General features: G+C 48.9%; 1 protein-coding gene across 11 annotated transcripts in view; it reads right to left on the bottom strand.

The window, feature by feature from the left end:
- TENM4 (teneurin transmembrane protein 4) overlaps positions 1–13,811 on the bottom strand; it is a 720,654-nt gene extending 706,843 nt beyond the window's left edge. For 6 of the 11 annotated variants that reach the window (XM_084773614.1, XM_084773618.1, XM_084773619.1 and 3 more), the window contains exon 1: positions 12,284–13,811. In XM_084773614.1, coding sequence (XP_084629740.1) covers positions 12,284–12,551 — 268 coding nt within the window. In that variant the 5' untranslated portion in view covers positions 12,552–13,811. The other 5 variants (XM_084773617.1, XM_084773624.1, XM_084773616.1 and 2 more) reach the window with 4 other exon arrangements.
- Between the last annotated feature and the right edge of the window lie 539 nt (positions 13,812–14,350).

Genomic DNA, 14,350 nt, shown 5'->3' with positions numbered 1-14,350 from the left:
CTGTCTCTGTCTCTGTCTCTGTCTCTGTCTCTGTCTCTGTCTCTGTCTCTGTCTCTGTCTCTCTCTCTCTCTCTCTCTCTCTCTCTCTCTCTCTCTCTCTCTGTGTGTGTGTGTGTGTGTGTGTGTGTGTGTGTGTGTGTGTGTGTGTCTCTGTGTCTGTGTCTCTCTGGCTCTGGCTCTGTCTCTCTCTCACACACACACACAAACACAGTAAAGCACTCTTGGGGAAAGGGGCTGGTCTTTGGTAAGAACATCTTAGGTGAGTCTGCTGCAGAGATGGGCTTAGAAATACCTGCCAGGCTCTGTAATGAAAGTAGCAACAAACGCTAGCATTGAATAGTCACTCAGAGAAGCAGGGAATTTTGCAGATGCAGATGTAGCATCTACAAAAGAGACTATTGATACTGAAACAGGGTCTGCTCACCTTACCCCATAGATGCCCAGCTTTCTGCATCTATAGGTACCTTCATTATCAAAGAGCAAGGATGCCAAGGTTCTCCTGGAACCAGGCATGTACAACTTTGCAACTAGTGTCTTCAAACCTCTTAAGTCTCTGATCCTCCCCAGTCACAGCTGTGTCCTGTCAAGCCTCAGAAGCAGCTCAGAGGACCCAGAGCTGAGCAGATGGAGGAATGAGGAGAAATATGCCAATGTCAGAAGCTACCACTGGCACAAAGGATGCTGACCAAAAGATACTAGGCAAGTACCACACCACACACAAACCGTTTGGAGATAGAGGCTTTGATTTCACATTTTATTACTGAAAAGAGGGTGGACATTCAGAGGAATGCATGCAGTGACTAGGTGACAAGACAGATATCATCCCTCCCTGTGTTGATAATTTGCCTGTCACAGAACCACAGCACAGGGAAGAACCATCAGCAAGGAAAGAAAAAGGAACCCATTCCTTAGCTATACCTCAATAAATTCCCTTTCTTTCCTTTTTGTTTCTATTTGGTGCTGAGGATTGAACCCAGAGCCTTGCAATGCCAAGCAAATGTTCCACTACTAAGCTAAAAGTCAATACATCACTTTTAAGGTTCTGGGAATTACCATGTTGACTCAGCAGTAACAAGGACTCCTAAGCTCGTCATAAATGATATCTCCCAATAACCATGCTAACGACGCTGCCAACTTCTCAATATTATTCCCATTTGATGAACAGGGAAACTAAGGCATGAAGACATTAAGTAGCTTGTCAAGGTCCCACAGAGAAAAGGCATTAAAGCTGGAAGGGGTAGGTGTTGCCAAATTGGTGCCTCTTTCAGGGGCCAAGGGAGAAAGCTTGGGAGGAGACGGCCCAGGGTTGCAGTAAGTGCCCTGATCTACAGTCCTGGCCATTTCCTGGAATGTGACTCTGCACTGAGCCTCACAGCCACTGCCACTACTTTTGAATAAGGGACCCTTTGGATTTTAATCAGTCAGTCCTGCAAACAAGGCATTCCAGCTTTATTTATTTGTTGAGAGAGAGAGAGAGAGAGAGAGGAGCAGCAAAAGGTAGGAACTGGCAAGGGGCTTACGCAGCATTTCAGTGCTATGCGCCTGCAGGAAAGCTCAGAAACACATTGGACCAGGTTTCCTAGTCTGCACCAGAGACAGATGGGGACTACAGTCAGCCACATCTGTACCAGGCTCAGCTCCCCTAGTCACAGGCTTGTCAGGCAAGGATCACAGAACCGGAAGACATCATCTACCTTCCTCTGGAGAGGGAGGAGCCTACAGGGCACATCAGTGTACACACCAGACCCTAATGGCATCTGCATCTTTACTTGCTTGGGCTGGACCTTTACTAAGGTGAGCGCTGACTCCACTTCCATGAGATGTGAGGTTGATTTACTGCCCTCTCTGTTATTTATAGATGAGGACAGTGCAGTACAAAAGGTTTGCTCAAGGTTTCCATGCCAGGAAGGTGAAGACTCAGGGTCTGAACACTGGGTCTTCTCTGAGCACAGCTCCAAAGTCGATGCTTTTCTCATGATCCTATCCTGCTCATCTGAGTCACCTCAGTCTTTCTCTTTGTCTTTATTGCTTTATATTCCCTTCTTCTTTCCATCTTCCTTCTTACCAGCCTGCCCCCCTCCTTTGTGTGTGTGTGTGTATGTGTGTGTATATATTGATGTATATGTATGCACGTGTGTGTGAATGCCAGAAGCTAGTGTTGGGTGAATTCCTTAATTGCTCTCTACCTTATTCTTTTGGACCCGGAGCTTGCCAATTTGGCTAGACTGACTGGCCAGTGAACTTCAGGGATCCCTCTGTTTTTACCACCCCAGCACTGGGATAGCAGGCAAATGTTACACTCAGCTTTGTACATGCCTGCTGGGGTCCTGGGCTGAATTCCCAGCACTATGGAGGTGAAGACAGGAGGATCCCTGGAGCTTGCTCCTCAGACAGTCTAACTAAACTGATGAGTTCAAAGTTGAGTGAAAGTTCTTGTCTCAAAAAATAGGGTAGAAGGCAGGTTAGGAAGATAGGCACTGTCACTCTCTGGCTTCCACAAACATACACACACACAAGCATATAAAGAAAAACTTAAAAAATATATACATAAATAAATAGGGATTCAGTAATACAGTATTTAGTGGGGTTTTGTTTGCTTGTTTTTGAGACAGATCTCACTATACAGCACAGGGTGGCCTCACACTTATGATCCCCCTGCCTCAGCCTATCAATTTCCTGGTATTATAGTCATGGATGAATCACCACTGTACTCCATATTGAATGTTGCTTTTGAAAACACAGTTTGTGGCATAGAAAAATGTCATAATATAAAATGGTGTTTAGGCTCTTCAGCCACATGCTTGGTGGAATTATGTGGAATAAACTCAATGCTTTTATTTCTGTTTTAATAAGTCTATACTTTTGCTACTATTAAAACATGTTTAAAAAAATACACTGTCTTCCCTGGGCATGGTGGTGCAAACCTGTAATCCTCCTAGCACTTAGGAGTCTGAGGTAGGCAGGCTACAAGATTAACACTAGCCTGAACTACAGCCAGCCTCAGCTATGCAGCAATCTTGATTCAAAATAAGTAAATAAAAATAAAGAGAAGAAAGAAAGGAAGGACGGAAGGATGAGAAAGAAAAAAAAAAGGAACAAAAACAACATTTAACCTTTGCAGACTATCCCACTGTAGGGCTACATGATACTCTGTCCAGTCCAGTCCTTACTCTTTCCCAACTAATAAATAACACTGCAGTGAACATTTTTATTCTTAAACCTTCTCTGCCTGTCTCTGAATATTGTCTTTGGCTAGATTCCTAGAATTGGAATACTGGACTGAAGGGAGTAAGTGTTTCTAAGACGACTGACAGCTACTGCCAAATTGCTTTCCTAAAAGAGTATATTAATTTGCATTTCCACCAGCAGGGAAGGAGGGTACCTGTCTCCATCATCCAATCCAGGATCCAGCATTGTCTTAAAATAATCTTGGCTAATAAGAAAAGTGATAAATAATAGCACGAGTCTTCAGTGAGGCACGGGAAGCTGATCTTAGAATGCATGTGTGGCACAGCCATGACTTGAGGTCATCATTTGGTGTCTTAAGTAGGCCCCCTAACCAATACCCTAAAGTGCTGGGCCCACGGATTGGGCTACTCAGTGTTCCTCATATGACAGCCAGCTTGGAGATTGACTTCCATGATGGCAAGGACTTTTGTGTTATTCCTTGGTTACCCTCATCATCTGACCTAGTGCTACCTCTGAGAACTTTCCACAACAGTGGAAACATTCTATAACTGCCTTATCTACTAGGGGAGCTACTCTCCACATGCGGCGTTCGAATCCTTGAAAAATGGCGTCTGCAACTGATGAAATGAACATCCTCCTTATATTGAATTTTTGTTAAATTTAACTTCAAATGTGACTGGTGACTGCTGAGTTACAGTGTGTGGCTCTATGCTAGCTATTGCACTGCGATACGTACTACTGAGTGAAGATCTCAGTCTCCTAACTCCACCTGCCACTTCCATATTTCCACGTCAAGAGCTGGCCTTTTACTCCCTCAGCTCACTGTGTCCATTTATTCTCTCAAATGGAGGGCTAATGCTACTTATCAGTCATGTGGGGTGATGTAGGGATCAGCTAATTAATGTTTGCAAAGAGCTGCATTACTAACTGGTTCTCAGAATAATTGCACCTTAATAAAAATGTTTAAACAACCAGTTCTCGTCCAGAGGCCAAAGAAGGGCTGGGTTTATTTAGTAAAATGCTGGTTTCCCTGACTCATCCTGAACTGGGTCCTCTCACTGTGGACCTTATCAAAACAAACCCCTTTCATTGGGACGGTGCTACCAATAAGCAGATACGGAGATGGGCCTTCACTTGCAGAGTTGATATCACAGGAGTTTGATGAGTAAATTAATAATACAAACAAGATTGGGGAGGGTGGATATTTAACCAACTTGAACAAATTGCTTTTAAGCTCTTAAGCACTTTAATTGCTTACATGATAATGATGCAAATTTGTAAATGTCTTGATCTACTCCCAAAGTTGGCCCAGAAGAAAATAAACAAAAACAAAAACAAAACAAAACAAAAAAAACAAACAAAAGGAGAAACTCTTCTAAAAACAAGCACTTTGTTAAGTGCTGAATTTTGATTATGTGTTCTTCTAGAAAGTTTTACGGTTGCCATTCTATGGAACAGAGGGGTTGAGAGCTAGAGAGACCCTACTATCAAACGTTACTCCCAGGCATGAGATCTTGGGCAAACAGTTCCTCCCTCCCAAGCTTCCAGACTGGCTAGAAATGTAGGTTCTTGAGTATACCAGCCCACTGAACCACACTGTGCCTTTTAACAGGATTCTCATATAGGTGTGGACTACATTCAACACTGGTTTCCAACAGCTCAAATCTATTCTCCTCTCCCAAGGCAAAAATCAGAAGGGGGGGGGGATTGACTCCAGGAATTAGTGAGGTTTAGGCAAAGCTCCAATCCTGTTTGTCTTTCAAAAGGTTTGAAGCCCAAACTTGCAAAAAACCAATAGTTATGTCACAGCAAGAAATAACTTTTTTTTTAGAGAAAAACAAAAAACAAACAAACCTTTTTTTCTGGGCTTGGGGGTGGTGGTGTTTTTTTGTTGTTTTGAGACAAGGTCTCTTTATGAAGCCCAGGCTAGCCTTGAATTCTCTAGGTAGCTCAGACCAGCCTTGAACTCTTGGATTCCAAGTGCTGGGATTGCAGGGGTATTTCCCCTAACCCAGCTAAAACTCCCTTTTTCTTGTAGCCTGACTTCCAGAGGATGCTCATGTTATTTGAGTACACTTGATGCCCTCTGATGCTCCAGCTCGCATACCACAGAGCCACCACAGGACAAATGGGGGAAAGGAGTGGACAGTGGTCACCGCTTTACAGAGTGCTTCACTTGTGGCCTGTTTTTTCAAACTAGAAAAAAAGCTGGGATTTGATGTTCAGACAAGACACATGACTGCCACATTCTCTCACTTTCCCTGAGTGACACCAGAGTGTAATAGGAATCAAAGACAGCCTCTGAACCTTATCTGAAGTCAGAGGCAGTGACCAGCAGAGCCACTCTGTGTACAATGACAAGCTACTATCCAACAACCCTGAGGTGACCTTTTTTTTTTTTTTATAGGATCTAAGGGAACTCCTGATTTATCCTGCTGAGAATAGGGACACGTTGGAAGTGGGAGGCTCCCCCTACCAGTTCCACAGAATTTTTTATTACATGACAAGTCATCCAACCATAGGGAATATATCTTTTCTGGGTCACAGAAAGGCAACAGGGGAAGGACCAAGGCTGATGAGTGCACCCCCTGATTGAAGTGGATCCTGTACTGAAAGGACAAGCTACCCAACTAGTTTTGCTTTTGAGACAGCAAGTAGGTACAGTGAGTGACTTATTTCCTGCTGCCCTGGCATGATGAGGAGAATGAGGGGTGAAGAGGAGGAAGGCTTCATTTTTGGTGCACTGCCATCTAGCAGGTGGGGGACCCTGCTTCTTTGACAACAATCTCCCTCTCCCCGTCTCTTCCTAGGACCCACCCCCCCCCCTCTCGGTCAATGGAAGGCCTCTGAGCCACAGGGCGGGAAGAACACGGAAAGTGTGGCTCTCCTCTCTCAGCAAGTGCTGGAAGACGCGTTCACTTCTCCAGGGAACTGTTTGTCATTTAACAGGGAGCCAACCCCACCTACAAGGCTGGGGAACATATTAACATATTTCAACTCCACTGCTGGCTGAAGCAGCAAGAGAAAGTGATAATTCCAAGACAGCCAGGGAAGAAAAATGTTCTTGGGGGTGGGGGGGTGGTGGGAGGGGGTGGGGGATGGGAGTGGGGGGGGTGGGGGGGGATTTTCCTATCAGTTCTGCAAAACACCTCAAAGTTATGCAAATCCCCTGTGAAAGATTTCCTTGTCACCCCTGCCTTCCCCCACCATCTCGGTTCTCAAGCTTAGAGGGGACTAGAAAGTAAACAGCCAGATTCCAGTTCAAAAAAGATGTAGTCAGCGCAGTTTACCCTGCTGCTTCTCACATGTGACAGAGCCTTGGTACACTACGTGCCTTTTGACTCTGCATCCCTACTTTCTAGGAATCCGTCCCAGGAAAATGCTAAAATTCTGCGGAATGTACAAAGCTGACTGTCGTAGTGATGTTACAACAAAACACTAAAAGTAAAACAAGAGATCAAAAAGCCTGGACAGGATAAATAAAAGCATGTTATATTAAACATCTGGATTCTCTATGGCCATTGAAACTGTTGACATGTGTGTGTGTGGGGGGGGGGTGATGTTACAACAAGACAGATCTATATGCTGTATGACTAAATAAAAACAGGCATTCAAAATATTATAAATATGACCTCACTTTTCCTGTATGTGTAAAGTCTCAAGGTGCAACCCCAAACAGCAATTAAACTTATTTTACTTACTCATTTTAAATCTATTTTGTTTTTGTCTCTACTGTCTGAACTGCTTCAGTGACATTTTTATCTAGGTAATTTGAGCAAAAACAGTAGAGAAAAAGGATGGCAAAGTAATAAATACATTACCCATACAGTGTATACCATATAAATATACATATTTACAAGTGTGTAAATATACATATTTACAAGTTTCATTTAATACTTTCCTATGGAAAGCTATAAGGCTCAGGAAACCATGTTGCTTCTCTGCCTGGGATCTGGGGCAGCTTACTACCAAAGTGGCTTCTACAACTGTCTGCCATCGGGAAGCAACCATGGAGAGAGTCGGCTCTTAGTTACAATAAACTTGTGTGATAGACCATGTAAGGAGGCAGCTGAAAATTGGCCCCTTGGATCTAAAATTGGCTTTGATTTACCCTGCTAGGCTTTTAGAATCAAATCTGCAAAGGGGCGATCTAAATGCCATTGTTCCTTTGTCTCACTGTTTAGATGGATGTGTGTAGGAGAGTGCCTTGGGACTGGAGCACCTGGAAGCTGGGCCTGGGCAGAGCGACTGTCAGGATAGGATGGCAGGCAGCTAAGGACGTGGTCAAGCATGTGCACGGCTGTGTTTACCCAATCTCATTGTCCTTCAACGAACATTCCAGTTGAAGAGCGTCAATTGGTGTCTCACATTGAGTCCTTCCTTCGTGTTGTCCAGTGATCTTTCCCTTACATTCCTGATCACCTCTTTTCCCAGAGTTGTAACTTCTGATCTGAAAATATCAGGTTATATAATATGCCAATCTGCACGAGGGTGTAATTCTGTCACAGCAAAAGGGACCCGATGAAGCACAAACTCTAACAAAACTGGAAATGACTTTTCTAAGAAAAGAGAAGATATTTTCATTCCCAGCACTTGAAGCTGGTTTTAAATAGACTTTGGCTGCAGTGTTGCTGTTTCTTTGCGGGGCTGTTGCTTTAGTTCCCTGACTACCCTTACCCAACAAGTGTGCAACACTGGAGAAAGGTGAAAGAAGCAAGACAGAATGACCATCTCTGACCTTTGTCGCAGGCTTAATGGGTGTCAGTGCTTACTTACAGGACAGTAAAGTAGATGGCGTTGTCACAAGGGAGGGGAGTGAACCTCCCCAAATAATCTGCCTAAGGCCACACAGCTACAACCTCAAAAGAGTAAGTCGCATCCCAGTCAACGGTGCTCCCACAAAATAACAAAAGGCTGAGGGATTATACCAAAAAGAACTAAATTCTATTAAAAAAAAAAAAAGAATCCTCTAACCCAAAATACCCACCCTTTGGCTGGAACATCTGCTCACTGCTTAGAATTCCAGATCATTCCTTAGAATTCCAGAGCTGCTGTACTCTCAGGGTTCCTTTTTAAACTGAGCCTTGGTCGCGGACTCCCACCCCCACCCCACCCTGGGTCAAGTATGGACTCTTTTCTTCCACAGGGTGGTTTCATGGCTTAACGCCCAAACCCTACTTCTATCCAGAGACAACTTGATTAAAAGCAGGAGTGGCAACCCAAGAACCAGAGAAATCTCTAGAGAATGGAATCTCTCCATCCCTGACACCTTCTCCACCCCAGGACATAGTAATTGCACAAACGACCCTGCCTCCCGCTCCCACTCACTTCAATGCCCGTACCTGGACGAGGAAAAGCTGCTAAACCATAGGCTCAGCTAGGAGACATCCACCACTCTAAACAGCCACAAGAGCCACTGCTGACAAGTCTTTGCTGCGAGTAGACATGCAGCATAAACTGACCCAGTCCTACTAGGAGAAAGGGTTTCCTAGCCATCCTCACCAAGAAAACGTACTCTTTTACAGTAGTTTTACAGCGCCTAGAAATAGAGAAACGCTGCTTTCAGACTATGGTCTGGCCTGGTCAGAAACCTTTTTGCATTCCTCTCTGATACACACACATACACACACACACAGAGAGAGAGAGAGAGAGAGAGAGAGAGAGAGAGAGAGAGAGAGAGAGAGAGAGAGAGAGAGAGAGAGAGAGAGAGAAAGAGAGAGAGAGAGAAAGAGAGAGAGAAAGAGAGAGAGAGAGAGAGAGAGAGAGAGAGAGAGAGAGAGAGAGAGAGAGAGAGAGACTTGCTCCCACTGCCACCACCTGTGAAAATAGTCTTCATAACTTTAGCACTGAGAGAGAGCAAGAGAAGCTGGCAAGTATAGCTGTAGGGCGCCATAAGCGCGCCCAGGGTCTTAAAGAAAGTGATTAGACATTGGAAGGGAGGGGTTCGGACTGATGGTCGTAGCTGGGCGAAGCTTCTGGTGGGAACTTGGCAGGCCAGAGCTCTGATTTCAGTGACCAGGCCCCGCCCACTCTGCAGCCCCTCCAACGCCGACCACGGCTAAGAACACCAAAACACCCAAGACCGAAGGCACCCAGCCCAGGTTGGCAGAAAGCTGTAGGGGGCCGCAGCTAACACTGGAAACCCTTTCCCAGAGGCTTCTAAAGGTTGATGGAGAGGGAAGTCACGTGGGGAACAGCAGCGGGGCTGGAACGCTAAGTGTTGGGCCCCAGAGCTGAGAAACAGGTTGCCGCCAAGCCCACCCCCTCCCCCAAGCCAACACGCCGCGATCCCCCGCGATTCCCGCGGTGCCCTGGGAGCGAACCCAGCGGCCTCCAGGGTGCACTCCATCCCTAGCCCCAGCGACTGGGCCAGAGCCACTACGGCAACCCAAGCGAAGGCGCCTTGAGCAAGGTCAAGACGCGGCCGGCCGGCACCTGGGGATTTTTTCCCAGCTCAGAACTGGCTTTGCGATCGCATTGTTAAGGATCATGGCAGAGGCAGGAAATCCGAACAGCCCCACAGGTCTGCGCGGGGGAGGATTTATTTTACAGCGCCGAACACACTCAGACAGACCCGGGATTTCAGGGCGCGGGGTGGGGGGGGGGGGGGATGCGGAGTTTCAGGACGCTGGAATGTGGCAAAAACAAAACCCTCCCCACCCGTGCACGGTATCATCTGACTTGAGCGGGGGCGGGGGGGGGGAGTTCAGGGCCACCAAGCCCCAGACTTCAGCGCTCCGCAGGGTTCTTTCTGCCAGAGCTGGGTTAGCTTTTCCCTCTACAGGCGAAAAAAAAAAAAACACAAAATTTAAAAACACTCCACTACTGTGGTTCTGTATCAAAGCCCATCAACGTGCGACAGGCTGCGGCAGCGAATGGAGGCTGCGAGACGGGGGTTGGAGGAGAGGTGGGAATGAGCGCAGTGGAAACAAACTGTTTTCAGTCCATGAGGGAGGCGAGGGAACAGAAACCACATCACGCACCCATTTCCATCGCATCCGCATTAGGTACATAAATCGTTGCTACCCCCACCTCATCCCCGCGGAGGCCGGTACTCTACTTCTTTGCCTACCACAACCATCCCAAACCTGGGCCTGGATGCCTGGGGGCACCTGGGCATTTCTAAAAGAGACGGGAAGTAGGTTTCTAAACAGGTGAAGGACCCTGGATTTTCAAGACAGGGAGGGGCCAAGAAAAGACTCTTGGGAGTGCCTAGAACACCGATTTTCCTAACACTACCTTCCCTGGAAGGCGCTCCAAAACCCCCAACACCTCCAATACCTGAATCTCAGGGCTCCGAGGACTCAAAGAAACCGGCTCCTCTTCACAGATTAACCGTGGCTCTCCACTCACTCACTCCCTGCTCCAGTAACCGGTTCCCTGGGGACGAGCTCTAGCACCCAAAACCCATCTCGGAAGTGGGCGCCTCGGTACAAGGTGTTCAGCTCTCCCTTTCCGAAGTGGATCTCCCAAGTACTTACAGTCCCCAAGCCGGAAAACTTTCAGGGTTGCCTTTCAAGAACCAGGTGCTCGCAATACGGTTCTGAGTGATTACCGAGCCAGCTTATATAATTGCCCGCGATACTGTTCGGCAGATATCCTCCGTGCACGGCCGCACAGCTCAGCACATGGGCACCCTCTGGCCCCGGCGCTGGGGATCGCGAGCGTACCCCACTGGCGCCTTCTACAAAGCAGGGCGATCTCCAGGGCTAATCAAACGCCAATAGTGCGCTCAGATTACCGCAAAACCCGGGCTGACTCCCTGAGTCTCTGTAGCTGCGCTGGTGGCTTACGGTTAACTGCATGTGTACAAACCTCTCTCCGGGGATTGGGGGGAGGGGGGGCGGGCAACTGAGTAGGGGACTGGTGCAGGTCTGAGGAGGGGTTCTACAGCTAGCCTAAGCAAAACTCTCATCCACACAGACCCGAGTGCAGAAATCGTCTTACGGTCTCCAACTGAAAGGGGTGCCAATTTCCAAAGTTAGAGATCACGCAATTGAATTTCTAGTACTTTCCAACCTGGCCTAGGCGGGGGTTGGGTGGGAGGGAGCAGGGCATAGAAGAGGAGGGCAGTGACCACAGACACCCACCTACGGACCCACCAGGAAGCAGTGACCATTCAAACCACCCTTCTCCCCCAATTAGTTAGCGGGGTATTCCTGGGTTATGTGTGGACACACACACACACACACACACACACACACACACACACACACACACAGCTCCACCACCTTCTATCCGCTCCTCCAATGCAAATACTGCATTTTTTTAAATCACTAGGAAAATGACTAAGGAGCTCAGAGATCACATTTCAATACACAGCACATTTCCCGAAGCTGGGGGTGCAAGTAGTCACACACTCACACTCGTCACCCCCCTCCCCCCAGAAAATCCACCCAGCGCCTGCAGCCTCAACTCGTTCCGAGACAAACCGAACGAGAAACAACACGGCCGGAGAGGACAGTCAGGAGCCAAGCGGGTAGCAGAAGGCGTGCGGCTTGGGGTTCGCGTCCCCGGGTTCCTGGCTCCAACCGCAGCGCGCATGGGGGCCGCGGCAGCCGGCCCTGGCCCCGAAGGGCAGGCTGCAGAGCGGGAGCCCGGCGCCGCCTCGTGGGCTCCTCCAGCGCCCGCCGGGAGTCTAGGGCGGACGAGTCTGCAGAGGGGCTGCGGGCGACTGGGCCGTGGCGGGGAAGAGGAACCGGGCGTCGCTGACGAACCTGGATCGAACTAACCTCCATCCCACCCGCGGTTCAGAGTCTGGGGCCGACTCCCACCTCTCCTCCGCTCTTCCCCAACATTCGCTCACAGGCTCCAGTCCGCGGCGGACTCCCAGGGCTGCGGTGGCGAGGCTCTGGGCTCCAGGCTCCTTGCCTTGGCGGCAACCTGGACGCCCGACTCTCCTTCTCTTCCTCCCTCCCTCCCTCCCTCCCTCCCCAGTGCGGAGCAGGGAAGCGAGCTAGCATCTCCGGGAGACCCCCCAACAAGCTGCTTGGGCTCCCCGGACCTGTGAGCGCAGAGAGGGGCGACAGAGCTAGGGAGCCGCCGCCGCGGTCCCCAAGGCGCCTTTTCCGTAGAGCAGATCACGCCGCCTTACCGTGGCTGCAGGCTGCCACCGCCGGGGAAGCGGGAACGATGACAGCGGGGAAGCAAGGCACCGCGCCGCTGGCTCCTCCGCGCCGTGAGTCGGATAGAGGCGCCCAAGAAGGAGCAGGTCTGGGTTCTGAGCTCAGCTCAGGCGAGACCAACAATAGCCCCTGCGGGGAGCGGAGCCCCAGCGAACCTCCAGCCGCGCGCAAACGCCGGGCTCCGGCTCCCGGCCGCTCCCGGCCGGCGGCGTTCCTGCCAGCACTGCTGCCCCACATGTAACAGCTGCAATCCCGAGGCTTCTGGGGGATTGGGGCGGGTGTGTGTGAGTGAGTGAGTGTGTGTGAGTGTGTGTATGTGTGTGTGTGTGTTTAATAGCTTCCCTCCTCTTCTTCCCCTCCCTGCCTGCTCGCCTGCCTGCCTTCGTCCTCCACCCTCGCTCTCTTACACACAGGGCGAGCTAGCTAGCAAGACACGCGCACACTCACACACACACGCGCGCACACACACACGCAGGTTACATGAATGGGAGGCGGGAGCCAATCCTACGAGGCCGGGCGAGCCGTGCTAGGAACAGGGCTGCACCATGGCGCCGGGGGGCGCCACACAGGTGACGCACCCCTTCTCCCGTAGCCACTGTCCCTCCTATCCACTCACGTTCACCCGTCTCTGTTGTGTGTCCTGTCTTCCCTTATCTGTCCTTCCTTTCTCTGGGCTGCTTTCTCCATCTCCTCATCTCATTTTCTTTCTGGAATTCTCCAAGCTCTTCGTTATCTTTTCGGATTCTTCTTTGCCCTCCCTTCCCGCTTCCTCGCTTCCTCGCTTCCTCGCTTCCTCGCAGATTTACGAAAACTTTCTCCCCTAACCCTACTTTTCTCTACTTTCACTCCTCTTGTCTTCTGTTTTTATCCCCCACCTTCCCTCTGACTTGTGTGTTAGTGTGTTGTGTAGCCCAGGCTCCTCTCTCCCCTCACACCTTGGCCTCTCTCCTTTCCTAAACCCCTGAAATGCTTTCCACACCTCCAACACTTCTTGGGTTGGTTTTGCAGGTTGTAGCTGCAGCTCGGCCAGATGTAATTAACAGTTCCTTCCCCAAGCATGCTATATGCTTTGAAAAAAGGCCTTCCTTCCACGGACAACTTCCCCCAAACCATAGTAACAGACAGCCACTCTTGAGGAGGGGAAAACCAACAGTGAATATAGTCCAAGAAATTTCTGTCCCTCATGAGTCTGGATCGTAGTTGGCAGCACATTACCAAGGGAAGGGCATTTGATTATGATGGAGTGACAGCTTGAGAGAGGCTTTGTGGAGAGACTAAAGGAACCCCACCCCAAGCCTGCTTCCAGCTGGCTGTGGGACTTGACTCCCCTGTGGCCAGCCTCGGTTGTCTCTCCTTTCTCTCAAGTTATAGCCACCTCACTAGAGAGAAGAATGGAGAGAAGGTGCCGGGTGCATAGAAAGTACTCAGCTCTGGTTTTCTTCTGCCTTCCGTCTTCCTCCGCTAACTTTCTATTAAAGTGCTTCAGGGAGAATAAGTGATGGGTGCTTGCTTATTTCACACTGATGTGAAGGGAAAATGAGGCCATTTAAACAACAACAACAACAACAACACAACAAACCACTGCTATGTGTTCTAGAGACCTTGTGCTGATTACAAAGCCATCGTGGTTTATATATAAACATGGGGGTACTGGGTACCCCTTAGTATATACTCACTTCAGCAGGCAAAATAAAATAGGGATGGTGTGGGCACACTGCCTTACAATCAGTCCAACCTATTTTAAAAATCGTCATGGTGAGTGAACACTGACCAGTGACAAAGCCTTTGAGACTAACTAAAATGTCAGGCCTCTGGATGGCATTTTTCAACTACCTGTCCTCACTATAGACGTCAGATGCTGACTACTGTCCTGAATGGCAATCACATTCTGTCCTTCAGCAAAGTACCTGTTGACCATCTAGTTTTTGGCAGGTGTGTAATGGGCTCTGGCTACTTAGGATAAAGCCTTCTGGACTTCAGTGTCCTAGGCATGCCTCATAAGTATATAATGAGAAAAAAAGAAGACACACACACAC

The sequence above is a fragment of the Acomys minous genome (genome assembly GCF_964271855.1).
Source record: "Acomys minous genome assembly, chromosome: 2".
Taxonomy (NCBI): domain Eukaryota; kingdom Metazoa; phylum Chordata; class Mammalia; order Rodentia; family Muridae; genus Acomys; species Acomys minous.
Note: the sequence above shows the minus strand (reverse complement) of the source record. Positions and strands in the feature narration are given on the sequence as shown.